General features: G+C 38.8%; 2 protein-coding genes across 4 annotated transcripts in view; one reads left to right on the forward strand and one right to left on the reverse strand.

Annotated features, from left to right (window-relative positions):
• Positions 1 to 26,411, forward strand: part of CAPSL (calcyphosine like) — a 607,395-nt gene that overhangs the window by 346,162 nt on the left and 234,822 nt on the right. For all 3 annotated transcript variants that reach the window (XM_044069974.1, XM_044069976.1, XM_044069984.1), the window contains exon 4: positions 13,531 to 13,740. In XM_044069974.1, coding sequence (XP_043925909.1) covers positions 13,531 to 13,740 — 210 coding nt within the window. The remainder of the gene's footprint in view (positions 1 to 13,530; positions 13,741 to 26,411) is intronic.
• The window catches only part of IL7R (interleukin 7 receptor), a 776,271-nt gene that overhangs the window by 46,170 nt on the left and 703,690 nt on the right, over positions 1 to 26,411 (reverse strand). The gene's annotated exons all lie outside the window — the stretch shown is intronic.

A 26,411-nucleotide genomic window follows, 5' to 3' on the forward strand; every position in this document is an offset into this window, starting at 1 on the left:
CATAGTATGTCAGGGGAATAGATGGATAGCAATGCATGCAGTAAATGTACCTTATTGTTAATGCTCAGAATATTTCAGAATATTTAAGCTCAAGAGTAATAGGCTGTTTTTTGGTCTAGTAATGGGTAGTTGGCTGGAGGAGAGGGATGAGTTAACTGTGGTAGTCTGTTTTGAGTTAGGCCCTGGATTTGGGTGTATGTCTCCTGCCAGGATCAGCTGGTGGTTTATGTGGTGTAAGAATTTTGTGAGTTTAGTTAGGATGGTAATATGTTTGTTTGTAGTTGGTGTCCTGGGAGTAGCTGAGAGGAGTCTGCTTGAGTTAGGTGCTATAGTAATGTGATGGTATAGGCTTGGGGATATGTGTAGATTGTAGTGAGGAGTGTGAGGATTATAAGTGGAGGTATGTTTTCTTGGGGCTGCATAGGTAATTGTGGTAAAGTAGGAGGTGTAGTAGTGTGTTAAAGTTAGGATAAGGAGGATAGCTGTATTACCTGTGAGGATAGTAGTTATACTGTAAGGGTTTCATATGTGTAGGTGGGGGGTATGGGGATGGGGTTTGATGTGGGATAGTCTAATGGAGGGTTTGTGGTGAAGGTATTGGGATGGGGTTAGATGTGGGGTAGGTTATTGGAGGGTTTGTGGTGAAGGGTATTCTAATTTGTGTTTGGCTGAAGTATTGATGGGAGAAGACAGTTAGGTATAAGACTAGGGATAGTGGGAGTGGGCAGGAAATGGGGGCAGGCTAGGGGAGCAGAGTGAGCCTGAGCATTAGTGAGGGCGAATGGAGCAGGGCTGCACTGAGGTTCACAGGTAAGGAGCATCAACAAACAATCAGTAAAATACTTAAGTGACATGCACACTTACTCAGAGAGCAGAGGAAATTCCCTTCATAAGGATGAAAAGGCTGTTTGAAAATGGCGCCAGCTGTTGAAGGAGAATAAGTAACTTCAGAGAGGAATTTAATTACACGGGAAGGGCAGATGCAGTCCAAGTAGGAGGCAGAGGATGAAGGGAAATGTAGTCAAATACAGTAGTAATGGGAAACAGACTGTAAAGGACAGGTGAAAGAGAGGCTGAGTGAACAGAAATGATCCCTGGGTACCTTGAGGCAGCCTACCAGACCACAGTAAAAACAATCAGTTAGCAATGTGTGCCTCAAGACAGTGGAGCAGTTAAGAGTAGGCAGTTTTTTGAGATAAGAAACCTATGCAGGTAACAGCAACCTATCACTTGTTGCTTTATTAGTTCTGTACAGTTTTACAACTCTTGGTATTAGCAGTTGCTAAAAAGAGAGAAGAATGGAGGGAGAAAGTTCAGGGGAAAAAGTAGGGGAGGGCAACACTATTTGAGTTAGTAAGCGTGCCACTAGCCAAATAAGCACTAAAGTGTTTCACTACACAAACTTGCCTAATACACCAGGAAGATTACTGAAACTAATATATTTTCCCTGCACGTGAGGGAACTGCTGTATTTCTTGCCATGAGGAAGTCGCAAAGGGGTGAGAGAGCCATTTAAGCAGGGTTAGTTGGGTGTGCTTGTTGGGAATTTGAGAACAGCAGCTGTAATAGGAAAAAACTGTTGACAGGGGTTTTAGGAGAGATGTGAGACATCACTGAGGAAGTGTCTCACTGTAGTAATAGCAGAACTAGATAGGGAGGATAGGAGACAGGGTTGTTAATAAAAGGGGCTTTGAGGGAATGAAGCAACAACAAAGATGGGGAGGAGGTGAGAATGGAAAGCAGGATGCTCTAAGAGAAGGGAGATAGATTAGTGCAGCAAAATTATCAGAAATGAGGCAGAAGTAGAATACAGTATGTGCAGTAAATCATTTTACAAAATAAATGTAAGCCCTTTAAGGGAGTGTATATAAGTTTAAGAATAAAAACACAGCAGCACAGTACATATCAGTTAACTTAAGTAAAATTAGCTCTACAAACAAAGCAGCTTAAGTAGATATGACGCAGTACGTAGAACACTGCATAGTAAGTAAAAACACTTTACAAAATGTGCTCTGTAGCAACTGCACTAACATCTTCAGTTAACTATAGTATACTACTGTAACTAACAAAACAGATATAATAGAGACCAGCCCCAGAAATACTTACATAGAAAGCAGTATATCAGTTATGTTAGTGCCTAGAAAAAAAATTGTAATGAAACTACATACAAAGAACAGAAATTTAAGAACTTGGTCTCCAGATTGCACACAATAATAGCTAAAAAATTTAGTAATTTAAATGACAGATTTTGGAATTGCATTATGAGAGAACATCAGGTCTACTTAAGTAAACAAAATAAACAGCAGCTTCTCCTTTCTGTTGCATCTGCCTCTTGGTCTGTTTATTGGAGATAATTACTTGGAAATTTATACATAGAGATTTTTGACTCCTAATAGAGTTAAAAAACACAAAAAGAAAAATATAGCAAAGCTAGACTTTCAACTGTGTGATACCTTAAACCTCTTGTATCAGAGGTAACTTGGGATATATGCAAATTAGCCTTTAAGGATATCAGGTGTTTCAGCTAAATGGCAATTCTGAATGTCCATGACTTTTTCTTTTACTTTTACTTTTAAGTCTATTTATGAACATTTTCAGGCCAATAATGCAAACTCCTTATAGAGTTGCTAAATGTTAAAAAGTAAATAAAACTAAATGCTGGAGATGTAAAAAATATTGTAATGCTAATTGGTCTCATATGTTTTATGATTGTCCTATGTTGTGTAATTTTTGGGAAAAAATCAAGATTTTCTTAAGGTACTATGATTAGACTCTTTCATTTTAACAAAATAGCTAATACTATTTAATGTCTTAACATAAAACGTCCAAAAATATATATTTTCTATTTAACCTGGACAATTCTTGCTGTGGCTAGGAAATGTATTACAAGAAAGTCAAAGAATCCTTTGATGCCACAGTTTGAAGAATTTCTTCATTAAAAGACACAGCTATAAAAGAAACAACAATTAAAAAGAACACACCTTTTCCTAACAGTCTCATAAATAATCATTGGTTGAAAGTATTGGCCCTCATTGAAACTTGTTAACGACAAATGAGTTTATTTTATTTGACAATTAAAATTTTATTCATAACTTGTATTATCTATAAATATTCAAGTCTCAGGCAATATGTAAATATTGTAAATAGATTGTTTTGTTACTTTTTTCCTTTTCTTGTCATATATATTCTTAAATTCAATTTGTCAAAAGCATTTGTTTATTCTATTATATTCTGTATTTTCACTTTTTAAATGAAATAAAACATTTGGGGAAAAAAAGAATATATTGGAGGGACAGATATATCTGTCAAAAATTGCCTTTCCTTTTGAATGAACTTCCAGTCCATGTAATGCAGAACTCCTCACTAACACTATTCAAGCACAACCTTGACAATTGGATGGGAGAATGGAAATTCACCCTGGGGATAGCACCTATGTCCCTCATGGACAGGGATAGCTAGTGCTGATCATAGGCTCTGTCTGTAAACGACGACTTTCTAACCAAGGTCAATTAGGGTAACTTGGGTATAACATGGCTAGTCTTATAAAGGCTGTAAGGCATTAGCCTTTTAACCTCCTGTGAACCTATGAACCTGGAAGATGGACTTATTTCTCTTTGTTATAAGCTGTCTCCTTTCCTTCTTCTTCTTCTTCTTCTGGTTTTATTCAGTGCTTTTGCCTGTTCACCTGTCTTAGTGAATTATGGTGGTATGATTGGATGTGTGCTTGTACTGCATCTTGTTGACTGATTCTACAGCCAAATATGCTAGCTGCAGAAATAAGCTTGGTATGGAAATGGCTGTATAACCTACTCTGCTGAGTAGCTCAGGAAAAGTACATAGTTAAACCCGGTGTACTGAACATGTGTATACTTTGTTATTTCCTTGTTAAAGCATCTTTACTGTATGGTGTTACACTTGGGATTACTGGCACAAACTGACCTGATGTGCCTACTGTCATTTTTGGCTCATTTGGGAGTACAGATCTGTCGGTATTCTTTCTCTGACTTTTTCTAACTCAGAAATCCTACTAACAACCTAAAACTAAAAACTCACAAGACATTTGCAATCATGGGTATATATAGGTAACAATACCAAAACACTGGGAGATATCCTGTGCTGGGTCTCATCAAAAATCTCTCATAAAACCCTAATATTAATTAGGTAATGTTAATATAAATTGTCAAACCATACAATCTGAAAATCAAACCAATGATATACATTGGTACAAGTTCACCCAACTTATAACCACATCAACTATATATGTCAAAGCCACAGCCAGTCAACCCTCGATTGGATCCTAACCTCCTCTCTAAATAAAATCTCATGTCATAGAACTCTGCCAGGCGGCCCAAGTGATTACTTACTAATCTAGACCATAAGTCACCAAAGCAACAGTACCAAATCATATCATTATGGCCTGGTACGAAAACGTACTACTTTTCATGAAGACATTTTTATTAATGCTCTACAGCTCCTTAACAAAAAGTCACTAAAGACTCTCCCCAAAGATGATTCTGTCTCTGAGTTTAGTAAAATTTTCCTAGGTGTTCTAAACAGACTAACCCCATTAGAAAAAAAAGTCACAACCAGCTTGCCCAATGGGTATCTTTAGCAAATAACTTGTAAAACAAAGACTGAAAGGTCTGGACAAAAAATAAAACAGCTCCTACTCTACTAGCATGTAGAAAACTAAGAAACCCACAAAACAACTTATCCACCAAGATAAGAAAACCTCTTGTTCAACCAATCAAAATGCTCACACTAATAATACAAAACGTTTCTGGGCCTCAATCAGTATGTATGTGTCTTTTGGCTTTTCCCGGTTAGGGGTCGCCACAGCGGAAATCCGGTCCGCTAATGATTGGCAGTTGATTTTTACATATCGGCTTGCCAGGCCTGATGCACAACCTTCAACGAAGGTACGCCCATTCACGCATGTCTCCACGAAGAAGAAGCTCTAGTTGAGAATCGAACCGGACAGCATCTTACTGTGAGGCGACAATGCTAAACTGTTAAATTCAGGACAAGCTACACCACCAACACCTGACATACAGAATTAAAATTATAACATAGCCAAACAATTCAATATCCAGTTTATACAGACAGTACTGTCATTAACCAACCAGGCAACTAATCAAGCTCTTGATGTTCCCAGTCAATCAAGTAACCTCCTTCAGTATTTCTCCTTTCAACCAATTCCCACAGATACCATCAACAAATAGTTGAAAAATGTAAGGCCTATTGCAGCTGCTGCTAGCAATCAACCTGGTGAATATCTTAAAACAGCAGCTGAGGTTATTGCATTTCCAGTCTTAATTATGATAACTCAATCCATATCTGAAAATAAATTTGCCTTGCTGTGGAAAAAATCCTTCATTATTCTAATGCACAAAGGTAGAATCAATATAGATCTTTCATACCACAGGCCAACTGCCATTTTATCTAGTCTATCAAAAATATTACAAATATGTATTCATCCACAACCTCTTGGCTATCAAATATGAAACCAAAGTTTGTCTTCAACCCAACAAGGCTTTGTCCTCATGACAATAAAGTTACTGCTTTACCAAATTTTGTTAATACTTTTTCAACACCCATAGACATGCTGGATGCCTTGTCTCCACCATCTTCCTAGACTTCTGAAAAGTTTTTGATACTGTCTTCCACCAGAAACTCTCACACAAACTCTCTTTAGGGCTGTCCAACTTTTCACTGCAATGGTTCCATAGCTAGGTCTGAAATAGAGCACAAGCAGTGAAATGGAAAAATAATTTCTCAACCTTCTTGCCAGTAGCTATTGGTATCCCACACCACTGTATACTAGGTTTCATACTTATATATAACTTATAATATAATATATATATGTTATATACATTATTATGTATAATAGATATACTTATATTCATCAATGACCTCTACACTGCTATAAAAAAATGCTACTCTTGTTTAATGCTGTGATGACTCAGTCCTATTCCTCTCTGCCAAAACTCTCTAAACTCCAAGACCTTCCACAACAGTCCTTCTTATCAATTGAAACTTAGCTAAATATTTGACACCTACTTTTAAATCCTAAAAAAATACTACTGTTTATCCCAAAACACATCTCTACCAAAACAACACTATTCACTATCGCCCCTGCCAACAACACCTTGGTAGAACAAGTAAATCATACAAAATCATCGGGTGTCATCATATATGACCATGTGAAATTTGACCACCATGTAACAAGTATGGTTAAAATAATCAAACTCTATGTATATTATACAGGTAAAAACCCAACTCACTGACATAGCCAGAAAATGTATATCTTCTACTTTCTTGCTGCATCTCTCGAATATTCATTAACCTACAAGTCACACAACTATCCAAACTTGAACAATGCTATAGTATAATAGCCAAATGTCCTATAGACTATAACAATTGAGCACACCTTGGTCTAGGACTCAAGAGAATTGAACTGGTTAGAACTACCACATTACCTAGCTCTTTCTCAGCTAACTGCAGTGCAGGCTTCGTTGTAAACCAGAACATTGCCCAGCCCTTAGCAATGGAATTTTACACGCTAGAAAAAAAACTCACTGAGCACTATAACCAGATAAACTAATATGGCAGGTGACTCTCTGTATTCAAATAGTGTACCTTAACTCTGGAGCCACATCCCACTATCATTAAAATCCATTCAGAATATAAACTCTTAAAACATGACTAAAACTGCACATATCAGATCAGTAGGTCTGTTTCTGTATATTGCCATGATAAATGCCACTGTAACCTTGAGTTTGCCTTATCATCAAACCATTTCTCTTCAGTCAGAATCCTATGACCCACAACTAGAATCCTGTGACCAACAGAGTTGGAGGTTGGCATAATGGTTAACATGTTTATCTCACATACACAAGGTACAGGGCTTGATTGCCAGCTTTGACGGGAATTGGCTTAAAATGTCTCAGAAGAGCATTTAGTCTAATATTGTCTTCAGCATTACCTGAGCAGTTTTACTTGCATCTTCCAGCCGTATATATATATATATATATATCTATATTACATTTGTTTACCAGGTAGTGTCCGTCTGGGCCAGAAGCCCATTTTCAGGGGTAAACTGGGGAGAAAAGCTCCTGATATACAGTAGAGAATTCTAACAAATACTAAACAAATTTAACAATATTAATAGCATTTGATATGAAACAATGTATACTTCAAATGAAATACAATTAATTATTGTACAGACATGAAATACAGTTTCATAACAATGTGATCGACCAAACATTTATAAATAGGAGACATATTTTGTCAGTGCCAGGAATCGTACCATGTAAGATAGGTATGCTTGCCTAGGAAAAAGACCACTCTAGCTTCTAATAGCAGAAATGTAAGCAAAGTGAAACTGCTAGCCACCCCACTTCTATACTTGCAATGTAATCCTTATCATAACCATATATAATTGTCTCTGAACACTCTTAATATTCCACCTCTTAACTACAATATTAACATTTTCTGCCTCAATGAGTTCCTTACCTCACTCCCATTTCTTTGAATTTTTGCTCACTAATCACAAGATCTATTACCTATTTGACAAACAAATACATCTCATCAAATACTCAGTATACTGTAATAGTTTCTTTTATTTCATATGGATGTGATTTAATTGGCAAATGCATGTGTAATTGTTAATGTTTATTAATGTCTATTCATGTATATTACTGAATTTCTGTTTGAAAATGTTTGTAATATGTTTGAGCTTTTTTCCCCGGTCATGCAGAAAAGTGTTTTTCACTAAACCCAGTGAAACAAACCCAATAAACAAAAGCAAAATAAATAAAATAAAACACAGATATTCTGTTTCTGGAACTTTGACTCGAACAATTAGTCCTCCTTGCATATTTGGTTAGCATTCATGTGGCAGTGAGTGACATTTCACCTAGACAGAGAACATTGCAATGCTTTTTCAGTGTTTCAACTGCATCCAATAAGAATATTTGCTTGTTTAACTGCACTTGTACCTGCTTTATGCAGAGATCACTACCGTTTTTGAGCATTTTTAAAGCATTTATTTAATTTTGTGGTAAAAATAGTAATTTCTCTGTTTACATTTCTAGACTGTTTGCCTCCAAATCTCTTTATAGAAGGGTAAATTAGCCAGGGACTTAGTTTGGTAGCTTGTTGTTTAATCTGCACTTGAGAGCTGCTTTTGCTGTGCTGTTATATTAAGAGATTCCAGGATCAGACATCTTGTGGCAGAAGGTGTTTATCTGGTCACTCTGAGTTGGGAAACAGTGCAAGAAGCTGAAAGCGTGGTTATTTATTGGCTAGAGGGCATAAGAGTCAGTTTTCAAGCTTTTTTACTCTGAACAGCGGTTAGTAGTGCTCTGTATAGTAGCAAACACCTAGACAGTAAAATTTACCTATAAAGTTAGGATTACATCTGAAACATTTTAAACAGTGCTGCATTGTGCAGCGATAAGCTTAGAGCAACTAGCTTGTGTATTGAATAGCACTACCATAGCCTATCATTACATAGCATCTTGCCCTTAACTCCAGAAACTACTCTAGGAGACCCCTGTTAAAACCAAGTACTTAATCCTAAATAGCCTACCCTATTACAGGAGCAGGCAACATAGATATGCAATTTCCAAATGTCTATGTAGCCAGTTTGGTAAATATGGTCATCCCAAGGCAATGTAGCAATTGACTCATGTTCCCAGGCATCAGTTAACCATTAAAGAAAATAATTTGGTATTTGAGAGATGTAAATACACAACTTCTTTAGAGTCAAAAATCTTGCATGACAAACAAGGTTGTCAGGAATACCCACACTGCATCCCTCATACATACCATTCACCACACACACAAACGCACACAGACACACACACACACACACACACACACACACACACACACACACACACACACACACACACACACACACACACACACAGATTGTCTTATGCTGAGAAGCTTAAAAGAAACCTTCCCAAATCTCAAAGGCCTCCAAAACCATCTAATGGCAAGACTGTTTCTCAGCAATCACTAAAGCATATGCCAAAAGCGGCAACAAACATCATAAACCTTCACTACATGCAAAGCCCATGAGGCAAGCATACACTTTGCCTAATATTCTTGCCACTCACCAGGTTAGACAAAGAGAAGGTAACGGTTAGTTGCCTGGAGCCAGGGTCCACAATATCATTCACACACTCAAATTCCTGCACCCAAGGTACCAATATGATTCTAGCATAGTCCATGTGAGTGTAAATGACCCGAGACATACATCACTGGATTATATGAAAAGAGACATAATGGATCTTTTGGAATATGTGTCTGACAAGTATGAGCCTTTCATTGAGCAGCATTCTACCATCACCAAGGATGATGCCACAGTATGAACATAAAATGACTGATTTCAATATATGGCTAAGTTTCTGGTGTCACTCAAGAGGGAACCAATATCAGCATGGAAGATTGTGGTCAAAGGACTATGGTACTTTGCCAAGGATGGTTTGCATCCCCCCCCCGGCTTTCTGATATTGGCTAAAACTTGATCCACCCTATTAGAGCCTTTTTTAGGCCATGCCATAAAGAGAAAACTACTAACATGGTGAAAAAGTCTACAAGCAACCTTAAAGTGATGCAGTTCAATGTTCAGAGCCTAAACAAAAAACTCCAAACCCTTCAAGCCCTCCTTACTGTGGAGAATGTTGACAACTGTACCATGACAGAGACTTGGTTAAAGTCATAGAAAGTATGCTACATTGCCTTCCATGCATTTAGACCAACAGGGCCAAAGGTGGAGATTGAAAAATCTATGTTAGCAGCAAACATACCTCCAGGTTGGTTAAATAGGAAGATGCCATGTTGCTCGCCCACATGCAAGTCACCATAGGTAAGGTCCCTCACCATATCATGGCTAGCTATAAGTCACCATCTATGCCATTAGAGTCTCACAACTCTTAACTTAACCTACCAGAGGCTGTGACCATCATGGGTGACTTAACTACCTCTCTATGCTGCCTCAAACTCACAAGCACAACTCTTCCCAACTTTTTTAACACAAACACCCTTGAACAGATGGTGCACACTCCAACCAGAGGATCAAACATACAGGATCTGGTAGTCACCAACATAAGAGAGCATTGCTTCCTAACCTACTCCCTGTGTCACTTCACAACTAATAAGACTGGATCACAAAGCTTTCTCATTTGAAGTAAAAATCAACCCAGGAAATCCAGCTAAACCAGTAACAGTTAAGAGCTATTTAAAGGTAAATTCCATCCTATTAAGTGACAGTTTGTCAAAATTCAAGGCTTCTCCCAACCCCAAGACCACAGCTGCCTTTGCAGAATTATTCACTGTGTTACATAAGAATGGCTGTATAGAGGCTGCTGTACCTACTAGAAATAAACCAAAAATAAACAATAAAAACAACCTAAACATGGTATATAATAAAAGAGGAAAACTCATGGCTAAAATCAGAAAAAGGAACTTCTTTAAAGACAAGTGCTCTCTTGCACAACTAAATAAGAAACTAAGATGTCTAATTAAGTCCAACAAGGTCAGGATAACCTGGCAGGCTAAGGACAATTAGAAGGCTTTCTTCAGCTACAACTGAAACCTTAGAGAGTGATATAACTAATCTACTGGCTGATAAAGTTAGCTCAAATTTCACCTCCCACTCCACCCCATGGCTCCACCAGGTGGAATCCCCTTCAACATACTTCTTCCTGCTATTAGCAGGCACCAGGTGCTGGCAGCACTCACTAAAGCCAAGATCACTGTCTCAGTGGGTCCCGACAATGTCCCTGGTTGCCTCCTGAACTAAGACATGACCTATCAAGACTACTTGAGGCGCTCTTCAACTACAGGCTTGAAACAGGCTACATTCTAAGTGAATAGAAGACCATAACAGTCATTCACCTCTACAAGTGTGGACTATCAACTGACCCAGGGAATTACAGTCCCATCAGTCTAACAAGACTAATATGTGAACCTATGGAGTGAATTATCATGGAAATGATAAACAAGGACATTGGCAACCTACAGATACTGGAACCATCCCAATTTGGCGTTGTTAAAGGAAGGTCATGCATACTTAACCTGGTAGGCTTCTTTAAGAGGGTCACCAAGGCAATGGATGAAGGCAAAACAGTGCATACTTTGCATTTTGACATGGCTAAAGCATTTAGTAACAAAACCCCACTCAGGCATTGTTGACAAGCTCTGTGAGCTAGGTCTAAAACCCTTACATAATTCACTGATTTGCTGGCTGGTTCACAGACAGGACCCAAGAAATCAGGATTGGTGAGACAGCGTACACCAAGACACTGGTCACCAGTGGAGTACCCAGGGCTCCATACTGCACATGTTCCTGTTTGGCATCTACTCTCAAAAGTCAAGGATAAAGTTAAAGGCCTATGGCTCACCAAGTTCCCAGATGACTGTATATTGGGAGCTATTGTAAGATTCCCCCCAAGACACAAACATTTTGTAAGTGTGTTTAACACAGATAAATGACTTGTGCCAAAGTCTTGGTGTAAAGCTCAGTGTCAAAAATGCAGTATAATGTCATTTGGGAAACTCTCAACCCAAATTAATTACTCCATTGATAAAATGCCTGTAAAACTTAACCCAGTGGTAAGGGATATGGGAATATATGTATACAGCAATCTGACCTTTAACCAACATGTAGCTAAGATACAGTAATAAGAAAATAATTTTATGTTGCCCAAAATATAGGTAAGGGTATGGCATCCAGGTCCAGGGAATTTGTAGTACCATTCGCCTCAGCCCTTGTCCAACCTATCATTGAATACAGTTCCCCCTTTGGCATGTATCTAGCTAAACCCTTGCAACACTTGGAATGCTTACAAAGTGTTCTCACCAGGAGAATTCAGGGCATGAATACCCTGTCCTACACAGATCACCTAAAGGCTCTGTCTCTGTATTCCATCTCCCACAAGCTGCTGATAGGGATCTTTGCCTGGCTTACAGGGCTTCCACAGACACAGCCCTGATAGATCTGTTGCACATGCACAAAAGTAACAGTACCAGAAACACTAGATCCAGGGATCTGAACTTCTCTTGTGACATAAACAGAACGTACTGGAGACACAGATATGTGTCCCAAAGGATCCCTACATTATGGAACAGGTTACCTAACCATGTAAGACAGAGCTCATCCCTGACCCTGTTCAAATGAAACCTTGACAATGGAATGGGAAATCGTAAATTTACCCCCCCGGTCTGTCCCCCGTGTGTTTTATGGACAGAGGCTGTTGATAAGAAAAGTATTATCCTAACTAACTCCTCCACCTACAAATCCTTAGCTACTGGCTACTAACATGCTCCCCCTCCCCCGTATGATACTTAGGACTCAAATGTTTTGGGGGTGTGGCTAGGATTGTAAGGGCACTAATGGTTGTTAGCCTAGTGACAACCTATGAACTTATGAACATTTAAAGAAGGTGATATACTGCTAAATGTATTCTGAAGCAAGTATTGTTCTTCCTTAAATGTACTATAAATTATTTTCTAGGAATGTCCAGGGTGACGTAAACAGAGTTGAATCATTTGTTGTTACAGTGAGTGTTTCACACAGCTGTAATTTTGTCATAACCATATCAGTATAGCACCTTCATGATTTGCTGGCTACCACTCAGCTAAACTCTCTCTTGATCTGAGAGGGACACACTGGCTGCCACCACCTCCTGCCATAAGCACATTTAACCACTGGTATCTCAAAAACATTTTTAGGATTTCTCTGCAGCTAGTTAACCTAAAAGACTTATCCAAGCTATTCACTCAGATAGGACATTTTGTTGGGGGGAGGTTACACTAAAAATGATAGTTTATTATCCCCAACTCTGTCCATACTGTTCATGCACTGTTTTAATTATGAGTCTAGAATAATCCACTCAGACAGGTGAAAACTGAACTGATTTGACTGCTTTTGGAAATAGGCTTTGCAGTACCCAACTTGACTATTGCCTCGTAATTAAGCACTGAGGTTTGTTTTAATCTATGTACTCCTGAAAAAGCCATACTGCCAATTTCATGTAAGAAATTAAGTTTATGAGTTACTAATGCACTTTATCATGTAGTCCTGATTTTGATTCTGTCAATCTCTACCTATTGTGAGACTCTGGGCATGTCATTTAACCAAATGGTTCTCCTGAGACACCCCTGCTTAGTGGAGTTATGTGGCTAATGAACAAAAATAAATAAAAATATACCTGCATAGTTGCATTTGAATGGAGGGAGTTAGCTTAGCATGGTAGGCTTTACCCTGCTCTTCTGCGAACCAGAATTACATAAAGGTAATACAGAAAATAGAAGGGTATAACATTCCATTAAATGTGTCTCTCTTGTTTTGTTATGGCTAGTCTGTTAGAAACATGACTAGTTTTGTAATGTAATGATATGAAATTAATACTGTATGTACATTGACAATGCTATTTATGCAGTTGTTAAACTATACTGACAATGTACTGCCATTGTTTTCCCTCTCTGTCTCTGTATCTCTTTTTTTCCTATGCAGCCGCCCATGTCTAATGCAAGAAAAGACGTTATAATGCAAGCATTTAGAAAATTAGACAAGACTGGTGATGGTGTAGTAACAATTGAAGATTTAAGAGGTGTATACAATGCAAAACATCACCCAAAATATCAAAATGGAGAATGGACAGAAGATCAAGTATTTAGGTCATTTTTAGACAACTTTGATTCTCCTTATGACAAAGATGGCGTGGTGAGTTTTTATATACCTTTCAGCTACGTTTGTCTTGACCTTACTGTATTTCAGAAAAAAAAGTAGTAAATTATTTTGTAATTTGTATATTTTAATCTCTTTTATTCTCTGAACTGTGGATGTCTCAAAATGGTAGCATATCAGCCTCTGAAACTATCTCCCATGACTTACCATTTATATTATTTAGAGATTGCATTGCCAGTAATGAAGCTTTTACATTTTGCATCCATTTAAGGGGCAAGACATGCTTAGCTGTTTCTCATGACAGGAGGATGCTTTCATTTTTGATCACAGGCAATTTTAGATTATAGTGTTCAGGAGAAGGTCTGTATTAAACTTATTGAATGATTTATAAAAATGTCAGGTTTGGTTTTTCAACCAGTTTTTTAAATGGCAAGTCTTTTGTTGCTCAGCTTTATGTTGCAAGGGGTTCAAAAACACAGAAGTCAAACTTTTTTACTGTTTTAGGGATATTTAATTTACTTTCACCGTGTCAAAAAGTAACTCTTTGTATTCTAGCCAAACCAGTTAACACATTAAATCTCAGAGGTCTAAGCAGCCATGTTTAAAGAGTGGTGAGCTATAATGCTAGCTAGTAGAGTTTTAATCCCATTAACCCCTACCTGCATATTTTATGGCCTTAAGCATTTCAATTTCTTTCTTTTTTTTTTTTTTGCTCAAAATAATTTATTTTATATTATTTGAAATTACAAAATATATTAGAATAAATAGGAACATTTTATAAGCTGAGTATAATATTGCATTTTCAAAAAAGAAAAAAAGAAGCCATACTATTTACACTATATACAGATTGCCTGAGATTAAAATAATGTAACACAAGTTATAACAAAGATTTAATTATCAGAAAAAAAGTTCATGATGAAAAAGTTTCAGTGAGGGCAAATGCTTTCAACCAAGGATTGCTTTTTGAGTTTGTTAGGAAAAATGATGTTCTTCTTAGTAGTTATTTCTTTAATAACAGTTTCTTGTAAGGAGAGAATAACTTCTTCAAATTATGGCAATGAAGGATTTTTCCATTTTCTTGTGATATTTTCCTGACTACTGCAAGTATTGTCCAAGTTAAATAAAAAAAAAAAACCTTTCATGCTGATCTCTAAAATATTGAGTAATATTAGTTCTTTTGTAAGCATAAAAGAATCAGACCATAATGCTTTGAAAAAAATCTTCAGTCTTTTCCAAGAAATCATTTAACATAGGACAGTCAAAAGACATATGTGACCAATTAACATTACAATATTTGTTATATCTCCAACATTTAACTTGAGAATCTTTATTAAACTTAGCAACTCTAATAGGAGTCAAAAAAGCTCAATGAATGAATTCCAAGTTGTTGTTGTCTTTCGGCTTTTCCTGGTTAGGGGTCGCCACAGCAGAACTCCGGTCCACTAATGATTGGCAGTAGATTTTGATGAACCCCAAGGTGCCCGCTCGACGTTCAACCTTCAACGAAGGCACGCCCATTTATGCATGTCTTTCGAACGCCCACCCAACCGCGGGGAGAACATGCAGACTCCACACAGAAGGCACTCCCCGCTCTCCAGCCGAGAATCGAACGAGAGAACCTTTTGCTGTGAGGCAACAATGCTACCGCTGCACCACCGTGGATTATGAATGAATTCCAAGTGAATAATCTCAAATACAATGATCAGGATGTGTTTGAAATAGATTGAAGAAGTTGTGCTTCGTGTATTTCAGTTAAAGAGATATGGTGTTCTTTTGTAAATAAATTTCAAAATTTGTCATTCAAATTACTAATATCTGCAGCTAATATTTCTATTTCATATTCAGTAAACATGAAGATATAATGGTGTAAGTATGTCTTTGTGCTTCTGCAAACCAAGTACACAATTTATAACACTGCTGAAATTAACTGAGTTGTGTCTGTTTTTGCCATACTGGAATTCGGGTAAAAATCTGAACCATACAGTTCTGAACAGTGCTTGCACAGTAGCGATTTTACCAGAGGTGTAGATTAGCTCTAAGCTAAGTAAAAATCAATATGAATCCACATGTTGCAAGAGTGTTACATTGCTTAAAAGCAACAGTTGGCCAAGGAAATTAAATGAGACTGTTGGAATAAGGCTCAGTATTGAGCATTTCCCCTGGCCAGCTTGTTTGAAAATTGCTTTACTTAGCTTGTATTTAGGCAACACATTTGCAAGGGCCTGTGCTCATTTTACAAGAGCTGTTCTAGGAATAGTGTACATTTTCTGAACTCTGGAGTTTATCCAAATGAAATCCAAAATATCCGTTGAAATCCATAGAAAAACAAGTATTTTTATTCACTATACTACACTTTTAAACGGTGTATTACTGAATTGCCATCTAGTATTAACTGTAGCCGTTTTAACTGTTTTGTGGTCTCACGGTTTCAACTGTTTGCTGTTTGAGACTGTTTTCCTGCACTTTGTATTTTCTAGTGCTTGAGTATTTTATAGCTTGGGCTAGATTCAGATTTGCTGAATCTAGACTGTTTGGCATTATCTTAGCACTAAAACCAGCCACCTTACATTAAGAGGGCCCCCTGAACCCCTGTGGTAGAAGAGCTTAGTAAAGGACCCATCTAAATTACAGATTGTTGGAATAAGCCTCAGTATTGAGCATTTCCATTTACCAGTTGTTTGAACATTTCTTAACTTAGCTTGTATTTAGGCAGCATATTTGCAAGGGCCTGTGCTCACTTTACAGGAGCTGCTCTAGGACTGGTGTGCTCTCTGATCTCTGGAGTGAATCCAAATGAAATCCAAGGCATCCTTTGAAATCTACAGAAAAATAAGTATTTTTATACACTGTACTGTACTTTTATACTGTGTATTACTGAACTGCTGCCTACTTTTAACTGTTTTTAGCCATTTAAACTGTTTTGCTGTTTCACTGATGTTCTTCATGTTTCACTGTTGCAGTCATTACACTTGGGTTATCCTGCTGGCAGGCTATCATCAGTCGGCCTGAATTCCAAAGTCAAGGTCCGGCGTCGGTTACTGTCGCCTCTTCTCTGACATCAGAGTGCCAGGGGTATAAAAGATGCAGCCGACGCCATTTTCTCCAGTCTTTTTTGCCGCACGGTGCCTGAAGCATAAGCAGTTCACAAGTGCCGGTTGGCCGACTCCTGAGATTTTCATGTTCGAATTTCAGATCCAAAGTCTTTTTCAAAAGCTAAGTACCCTGTTGGGGAAACTTTTTTCTTGCTCCAGACCGATGTCAGTAATTGCATTCTGCAGACAAAGAGGAATACAAATATATCCTTACTTGGACGACTGCCTCATTCAAGCAGAAAACAAGGACATTCTACTACAGCATCTGGCATTTGTAAAGAGATTTCTAACAGGCCTAGGGTACACAGTCAACGAAAAGAAATCAAAACTAGTACCCTCTCAAGAGATAATATTCCTGGGTACAAGCTTAAATACAACTGCCCAGATGGCTTATCTCATGCCAGACAAACAAAAACAACTGACTACCTATTTCAACCTGTTAGCAACAAAGGCTCAGTTATCTGCAAGAAAAATTCTGCAGGCTTTGGGCTTCATGGCATCCTGCATTCTACTAATTCCATATGCGAGACTGCATATGAGGAAACTTCAGTGGTACCTAAAAAGTGTTTGGACTCAACATTGCCACAGTCTGGAAACAATTATTACCCTCATTCCCTGCCTGCAACAGGAGTTTTGATGGTGGGCAAAGGCTTGTCACCAGAACAAGGGGCAGCCATTCAATTTACCCCCAGCCAGGCAAGCATTAACAATGGATGCATCAGGTTATGCCTGGGGGGTCCACATGGCAGGAAGGTGTATTCAAGGGTCATGGTCCGCAAACCAAATGCATCTACATATCAATCAAAAAGAGATGCTAGCTGTTCAGAATGCCCTGACAGCCTTCAAGGACCTACTTCATCCGGGACAACTACTGATAAAGACAGACAACACCACGGTCATGTGGTATATAAACAAGCAGGGAGGCACTCATTCGTACCCCCTTTGCAGACTAGCCATGACTTTGTGGGACATAGCATTGACTTGCCAAGTACATCTGCAGGCACAATTCCTGCCAGGAAAGGAAAATACTCTGGCAGACAAACTAAGCAGAAACCTCATGGATCCCCACGAGTGAAAATTGGATCCACAAGTCTTCAGCATGATAACAAGGAAATGGGGATGCCCAGAGATAGATATATTTGCCTCTCCTCACAACTACCAACTAGAAAGATTCTCCACAAGGACTTATCACAGACAAGCATGGAAAGTGGACGCCCTATCCTTCAACTGGAAAAAACGTAGCAGTATATGCCTTTCCTCCACTGCCTCTCCTCCCCAAGGTACTCCTAAAGGTCAGACAAGAGAAGCCAAAAATGATACTGATTGCCCCAGACTGGCCCCACCAGTACTGGTATCCAATTCTAAGGAACTTGTCTCAATGCCCGGCTTGGAACTTGCCTCAAATACCTCATCTACTATCCCAACAAGACAATCAGATCCTGCACAGCCAGCTAAAGACCTTAAATCTGGCAGCATGGTGGATAATGTAGTCATACAAAATGCACCTCTCACTAAAGCTGTGATGGATGTCATTTTGGAGGCCAGAAGGCCTAGTACCAGAAAATCTTACGTTGGAAAATGGAAGAGATTCTGTGTTTGGAACCAGGCACAAGGAATTGACACCTATACCAAATATTCCCCAGATTTTGCAATACTTAACTGAGATGCTGGACAAAGGCCTATCCTTTTCATCAATTAAAATTCATGCCTCTGCCATTTCGGCTCATTACAATACAGAGCCACCAATCTTTTCTCATCCTTTGTTAAGGCAGTACCTCAGAGGAGCCAAAAAACTTAAGGCCTCCAAGGAGATCACCAATACCTGCATGGGACCTCAATTATGTCTTGGAAAAACTCACCCTGCCTCCTTTTGAGCCAGCTGCTACAGCTGATATAAAGTTTTTATCTTGGAAAACAGCTCTGTTCCTAGCAATAACTTCTGCAAGATGAGTCTCTGAGCTACAGGCGCTCATGGCTGTGGAACCTTTTATCATTTTTTACCCAGACAGGGTTTCTCTGAGGACAAACCCAACATTCATGCCTAAGGTAGTGTCCAGTGTGGCTGTTAACCAAGCTATTCATCTGCCTACTTTCTATCCAAACCCACAGAATAAGGGGGAGAGAATTCTGCATTCTTTGGACATACACAGACAACTACGCTTCCACTTGAACAGAGCCAAAGCTTTCAGAAAGACAGAGCAACTACTAATGGCATATGCTGCAGGATCTCAAGGAAAGGCAATTTCAAAGCAGACTAGTTCTAAATGGATAAACCACTGCATTCGGTTCTGCTATTCACAACATGGCAAGCCAGTGCCTAAGGGCATTAGGCCACATTCAACCAGAGCAGCAGCCACTTCAGCAGCCTTCCTCAGGGGAGTACCAACCAAAGACATTTTTGAGGCTGCTACCTGGAGTTCAGTGCACACCTTTACAAAGCACTATCATTTACCACTCTACTCTAAATCCAGGACAGGCTTTGCCACTGCAGTTCTGCAGGGCCTCATAGCTGCTCCTAATGCTATATTAGCGCCAGCCTCCCAACCATAGCTTTGGGATTCAACCCAAGTGTAATGACTGCAACAGTGAAATACAAAGAACATGGTACAGTTGTGTACACTTAGCATAAATGTAGATGTTCGAGGATATTCACTGTTGCAGTCCAGGTTACCCACCCACCATCCCCCATTTCTTTGCTGGAACTTATCTGCACTTCTCTAATCTATACAACCTATGTGGTGTATTTGCTTGTAGATGAAGGTATAATATATTTTGGTACATGCTTGTTTTATTGGCATATCTTTTAGCCTACCCTTTTGGGGGCACCTGACATCTGGGGCAAGAAAAACTGAAGAAAATGGCGTTGGCTGCATCTTTTATACCCCTGGCACTCTGATGTCAGGGAATAGGCGAAAGCAACCGACGCCAGACCTAGACTTTGGAATTCAGGCCGACTGAGGGTAGCCTGCCAGCAGGATAACCCAAGTGTAATGACTGCAACAGTGAATACACTCAAACATCTACATTTATAGTAAGTGTACACAACTGTACTTTTCAACTGCTTGCTGTTTGAGATTGTTTTTCTTCACTTTGTATTTTCTAGTACTTGTGTATTTTATAGCATGGGCTAGATTCAGATATGCTGAATCTAAACTGTTTGGCATTATCTGAGCACTAAAACCAGCCATCTTATGTTAAGAGGGCCCCCTGCAACCTTGTGGCAGAAGAGTGTAACAAAGGACCCATCTGAGTTGGAGACTTTTGGAATAAGGCTCAGTGTTAAGCATTTCCATTGGTCAGCTTGTTTGATAATTACTTAACTTGTTTTAAAAAAGGGTTCTCACAGTTGCTACATAAGCCCTGCGTTTGTGCAGGTTTGTACCTGTTTTAGCACAGCACCACAGAGTTTAGTGACTAGCTGCTGCTCTACTATCTTCATTTGAGCAATCTGAGGCATTTGTTTGCACGTAGTGCACCTTCATGCATCACCGTGCAGTGGAGGTGGCCATTGGTGGTTACAGACATGAGAGCTGAAGAAGATTTATTTTTCCTTAGAAGCTGCCCGTGCTCCAACTAATGAGTCCGTTAAATTGCATTTAGCTGCTTGGAGAGCACGTCAGCTGGGCTTTCTACAGCATTTTCCACTTTAACTGAAATCTCCTAATCCTTAGTAGTCTCATACCCCTTGAGAGCCCCAGTAGTACAGACCCAGCATTAAGCCCTTAATTAAACCACATCCTTCCTCATTAAGGTAAGTAAATTTACACGTAGCATTATGGATGGTCAGTTCTCCTCCATTTCACCTGCAAGCCTGATTGACATGGGTATCCTGAGGTAGTGTAGCAATTGCCTCATGTACACTGACAACCCACTCAAGCTCAGTTTGTGGGAGATGCATATACACTAAGAATTTGGAATCCTTTCGCTCTCATTCACAGGATACTGACACTAAACAGGTTGTCAGTCCACGTACTACAACTCCTGCACAAACAACACTCTCAACACATAAACCGTCATATGCAAAGGTAGTCACCAGAAATTTACCTAAACACCAGAGACCTCCAAAACACAAACATGCTACACCTGATACAGTACCTACAAAACTCAATACACATAAAACCGCAAGCACAAGTGGCTTACCAAACAAGCCCCTAAGACAAAGCACATCTAAACCAAATGTTTTGGTCATAGGAGACTGTCTAGTGAGACACACAGATGTTCCACTCACCAGGTTGGGCAAGGAGAAGGCTACGGTCAGCTATCTGTCAGGTGCCAGGATCCACCAGATACACACCGTCAAGTCTCTCCACAACAAGTGCCATTATAACTTCGTCATAGTTCCTGTTAGTGTGAATGACTTGAGACATACCTCCCTGCACTATATGAAGAGAGATATGACTGAGCTCTCTGAATATGTGTCTCAGGCAGGTATGTCCCTAGCTTTGACCAGTATACCACCTTCACCTAAGATGATACCACAGTATAATCAAAAAATGATTGACTTCAACAATTGGCTTACCTTCTGGTGTCATTCTAAGGGATCCAGTACCTGTCAGCCTGGGATGACATGGTAGATAGACCACAGTGCTTTGCCAGAGATGGCCTTCATCTGTCACCTCTGGGATTCAGTTACTGGCTAAGACTCTCGCATCTCCCATAGTGCCTTTTTTAGGCAATGTCACAACAACAAAATTTCCCAACATAAAAACATCTTCAAAAAGCAACCCCAGGGTTATCCTGCTAAACTCTAGGGGTCTAAACCTAAAACTGCACTCACTAGAAGTAGCCCTCACATTGGAAGATGCTGACATCTGTGCAGTAACAGAGACTTGGTTTTAATCAATGGAAAGCAACCCAGACATACCAGGTTATAATGCCTTCCACACATTCAGACCACAAACTCAAAGTGCGAGAACTAAAGGAGGTGGAGTATCAATATTCATCAAAGATAAATACATCTCTAGATTGGTAAAACAAAATGATTCCCTTGAACTAATCCAGGTCCAGTTGACTGTAGGTAAGACCCCTCTCCAAGTTATTGCCAGTTATAGCACCTCCTCCATGAACCAGGATACCCACACTGCATACTTGGATCTACTTGAATCGCTCAAGATACAAGCATACACCCTGGTTTTAGGTGACTTTAACTACCCATCTGTAGATTGGGTAAATTATACGTGCACTAACTTGCCCAAAGGTTCTTGGACTTCACCAACTCTAATGTCCTGGACCAGTTGGTTGACACCCCCACAAGGGGCCCAAACATTCTGGATCTGGTGCTGACTAATATGGGTAATTGTTGCATCACCCGAACAGTAACATCTGACCCCCCATTAGCAGCAACTAGACTAGAAACTTCTCCAAAGCCAATTACAACCTAATATGTGATGGCATTAATAGCTTCATAGCCCCTGCCCTCATTGATGGTATGGACACCACCAATGCCTTTTACAAGCATCTGTGCAAATGTATTGACGCAGTCATACCTGATAGGATCATCTGTACAAATGTATTGACAGGTTGTACAATAAGCAAAAGAAATTGCTGTCCAAGAGCAGGAAGGAACGGTCTCTGAATTGGAAGTATTCCCACATCGGTTTAAACAAGCAAATCCGACATATTGTAAGGCATTCTAAAGCTAACTATGAATTCAAATTAGCCTCCTTTGCTAAGGATAACCATAAAATCTTCTTTAGCTACGTCAGAAACCTTAAAGGAAAAACCCAGATCTGCTCAGAACAGGTTGTTAATGGCACCACATATACTGAACCTGCAGAAATAACCAACCTGCTAGCTGACAGGTTCAGGGAAACTCCCCCTCCTGTCCCCCAAAGCATCCCTACCACGGGTTTATATTATAACCACGAAACCTCACATATGCGAATACAGAAACGTCGACACATATTGAGTGAATTGCGAAAACACTGAACGTCCTGAACCGTGAAATTCAAAACGTAAAATCAAAACCTACCCAAACAAAATAAATAATCCACATGCATACACTTAACAAAACCCTACTTCTAACCCTAAACTAAAGCTTACATATATTACTATGTATGCACTTACCTTAACCCGCATCCTAACCCTAAGGTCCGTAATTATTGCACACTTACCTTAAGGAGGTATACCAGAGAAGGGCCAACTATGACGGTTCGACGTTTCGAATTTTGTGCTTCAGGACGTTCGGTGTTTTCACAGTTCGTTCAATATGTGTCGACGTTTCCATGTTCGTGCAACTGCGGTTTTGCGGATGTAATCGGTAACCCCCTACCACCTGCCCTCCACCTAGTATATCCAAGGAGCAGGTTGTAAATGCTTTTTCCAAAGCCAAAACACAGTCTCTATGGGACCTAATAATATCACAGGCTGTGTTCTAAATGGATTAAAATAGGAACTAGCTACACCACTGGATACTCTTTTATCCACAGTCTAAGAACTAGTTTTGTACCTGCTGAATGGAAAACAGCAACCATCATCCCGTTACATAAAGGAGATGCTACTACATACCCTGGGAACTAGAGACCCAGAAGCCTGACTAGCCTAATCTGCAAGGCTATGAAAAGAATGATCACAGATCTTATAAACAAAAGATATGGAAGACCTCTAAATGCTTGACCTGACCTAGTTTGGCTTAGTTAAAGGGAGATCCTGCCTCTTGAACTTGGTGGACTTCTTAGAGACAGTCACCAAAGCCCTGGATGAAGACAAATCCATACATACGGCCTACCTGGACCTGGCCAAGGGCTTTGACACTAACCCTACAAAGGCATCATTGATAAATTCACCCAGCTGGAGATATAGTTCATCACATGAGGAACTGAAAGCACAACTGCAAGTAGTCAAAATTTTTTCAGATGATACAAGAATGTCAGTTGGTCTTGATAAATGTGCAAAAGCAACCTTTAAAGCAGGAAAGCTGCAGCAGCAAGAAAACATCAGTTTGGGACAAGAATGTGATATAAAAGAACTTGAGCAAGAGGGAGTATATAAATATTTGGAAACTGATGATGGATCAACAATAAAATATGAACAAAGGCGAATAAAATTCAGTGAGGAATATTTTAGAAGGTTTAAATTAATACTAAAAACAGCATTGACATCTAGGAACAAAGTCCAGGCTATAAACTAATTTGCTCTTCCTGTACTAACTTACAGCTTTGGAGTGATTGATTGGCCCCAAAATGTGTTGGACAGGTTAGACAGGAAAACAAGAAAGATGCATCATGCTCATCAAATGACTTATAAAAATCAGTGCATACCAATATTATATATCCCATGTTCTGAAGGAGGTATGGGACACCTTGAAATTGATTACATGTATAGATCTGCAGTTGTAAAACTACATACGTAGCTGCTGACTTCATAAGACCCAAACATAGTGAAAGTTTTGAAACATGAGGAGAGTAAATATAAGATGACCTCCCTACTTAGTTTAGCAGAAGCATATTGGCATCAAGCGGGAATGGAAATCAAACCAGAAGTAGATAAAAATCAGGCAGCAACTGAATGTGCCAAAAAACAAAAGAAAGAATATAAGGTGAAGGATCAGATGAAAAAGCAAGAAATGTGTAAAAATGCATAAATATAGTTGCAAGTATAGAAAACTCGTGGAAGAACCTCATGTTGATTGGAATCGAATGCAGGAATGGTTAAGGAGAGGCAAATTCAAACCAAAAGATGAAAGGTTAATATTGGTGGCCCAAGATAGAGGACTATATACACATTTGGTTTGCAAAGTCTATTGAACTTGTGGGAGAAACAGATAAATATAGGTTTTGTAAAACAGAACTGGAAACATTTACACACCTTGTTGCTGGTTGTGACATACCAATGGCAGAAGGACTGTATACTGAAAGGCATAATAGCAGAATAATAGTTACCTCACAAGCTTTCTAACTATATATATATATATATATATATATATATATATATATATATATATATATATATGGGTTCACTATATAATTTCGAAATACTAAAATCACGAATTTCAGTATTTCGAAATTATAATACCGAAAACCCGGAATCCTGAAAATAAAAAAAAACGCGAAATTCAAACACGCACCTACACTACACAAACACATAACACCCCCCCCAACCACACAAACTAACTTAAACTATGTATATGCAGGGGGGCAAGCCTCCTTGCACCCTCCATGTGGGGGGGTAGTGCGCCCCCCACACTCCCCCTTCTTATATATTCTAACTTCGAGATCGCAGAACCAGCCACACAAGTGCAAGTCACACACACACACATTTTACACTCCCTCGCACACACACTAACACACTTACATCCCAAACAGCACGCACACATACACAAACAAACACCACACCACTCACTCTCCAAAACAACAGAAGCACTAATTCAAAGTCTCCGTACTTCGAGACTCTGAATTTCCCGCTTCTGTGCTTCGGGATTCCAGGTTTTTGGTATTATAAATTTGAAATACTGAAATTCGTAATTTTAGTATTTCAAAATTATATAGTGAACCCATATATATATATATATATATATATATATATATATATATATATATATATATATACTTTTTATCAGGCAAGGGAGTGGTTTATTGTGCTGTAAAACACAATGTATTGGTATACATGTTAAATTCACATCACTTCTCCCGTCAGTGTGACATTTTAGCTGGTCCTGCCCTGCTTAGTAGCTGTCATAATAATATAACCCTTATGTACTTAAAAAATTATGTGGCACATCTTATTTAACCAGATTTTTGAGGCTGTGATTTTTTTCAAGACAATATACTACATGTTTGGAAATATAAAAACCTTAGACAGTATACTACCTGGCTGGAAAAGTATATAAATAGTTAGAAAGCTTGTGAGGTAACTATTATTCTGTTATTTTTGTTTTACTTGGATCATTTGTCTGTGTACTTAATAAGGGATTTTCAACTGTAAAGACTGTCTACCCTGCTTGGATTACTTATGAATACTTAATAATTCTGTATATTTTTTCAAATTATGTATTTATTATTTTTTTACTCTGGACACGTTTAAGTTCGCTACTTCTACTACCATTATCTGATTAATATATAGTGATCAACTATATATATATATATATATATATATATATATATATATATATATATCTATGGACTGAAAATCTTCCACACTGTGATGTTTCTTACACTGTCTTGGTTTTGGACCCACTATACTTGTTTAGTAGGTTGATTGAAACTTTGGAGATACCACAGAGATTACTTGTTTTTTGATGTCTAAGTCCAAGACAAGATGCAAAATGCCTAGACTTTCTCAGAGAGAGTTCTTAAATTACTATCAAACATTACTGCTGGGTCACCTTGGATGACATCAGTCTTTGTCACCTGCCTTCAGTTCCAAGGCTAACAGATACCAACAGAATTGTATCATCTTTGTGTGAAAAGTACATATCTCTCAGATGTGCAGCTGCTAGGAAGCAATAAAACAGTTTACATTTTAAACCTAGTAATTAAAATTACTTTCAAGATAGTAGAAAAACGTCTAGCTCTACATGTTATGTCTGCTTGATGCATTGAAAGTTTGAAACTGAGAGATAGCACAGTTGTAAAACACTTTGATTCCAATTTATTTTCTTGAAGTTTTGCAAGTTAA

This window comes from Protopterus annectens, chromosome 1.part0, assembly GCF_019279795.1.
Source record: "Protopterus annectens isolate FY-2018-M chromosome 1.part0, PAN1.0, whole genome shotgun sequence".
Lineage (NCBI taxonomy): Eukaryota > Metazoa > Chordata > Ceratodontiformes > Protopteridae > Protopterus > Protopterus annectens.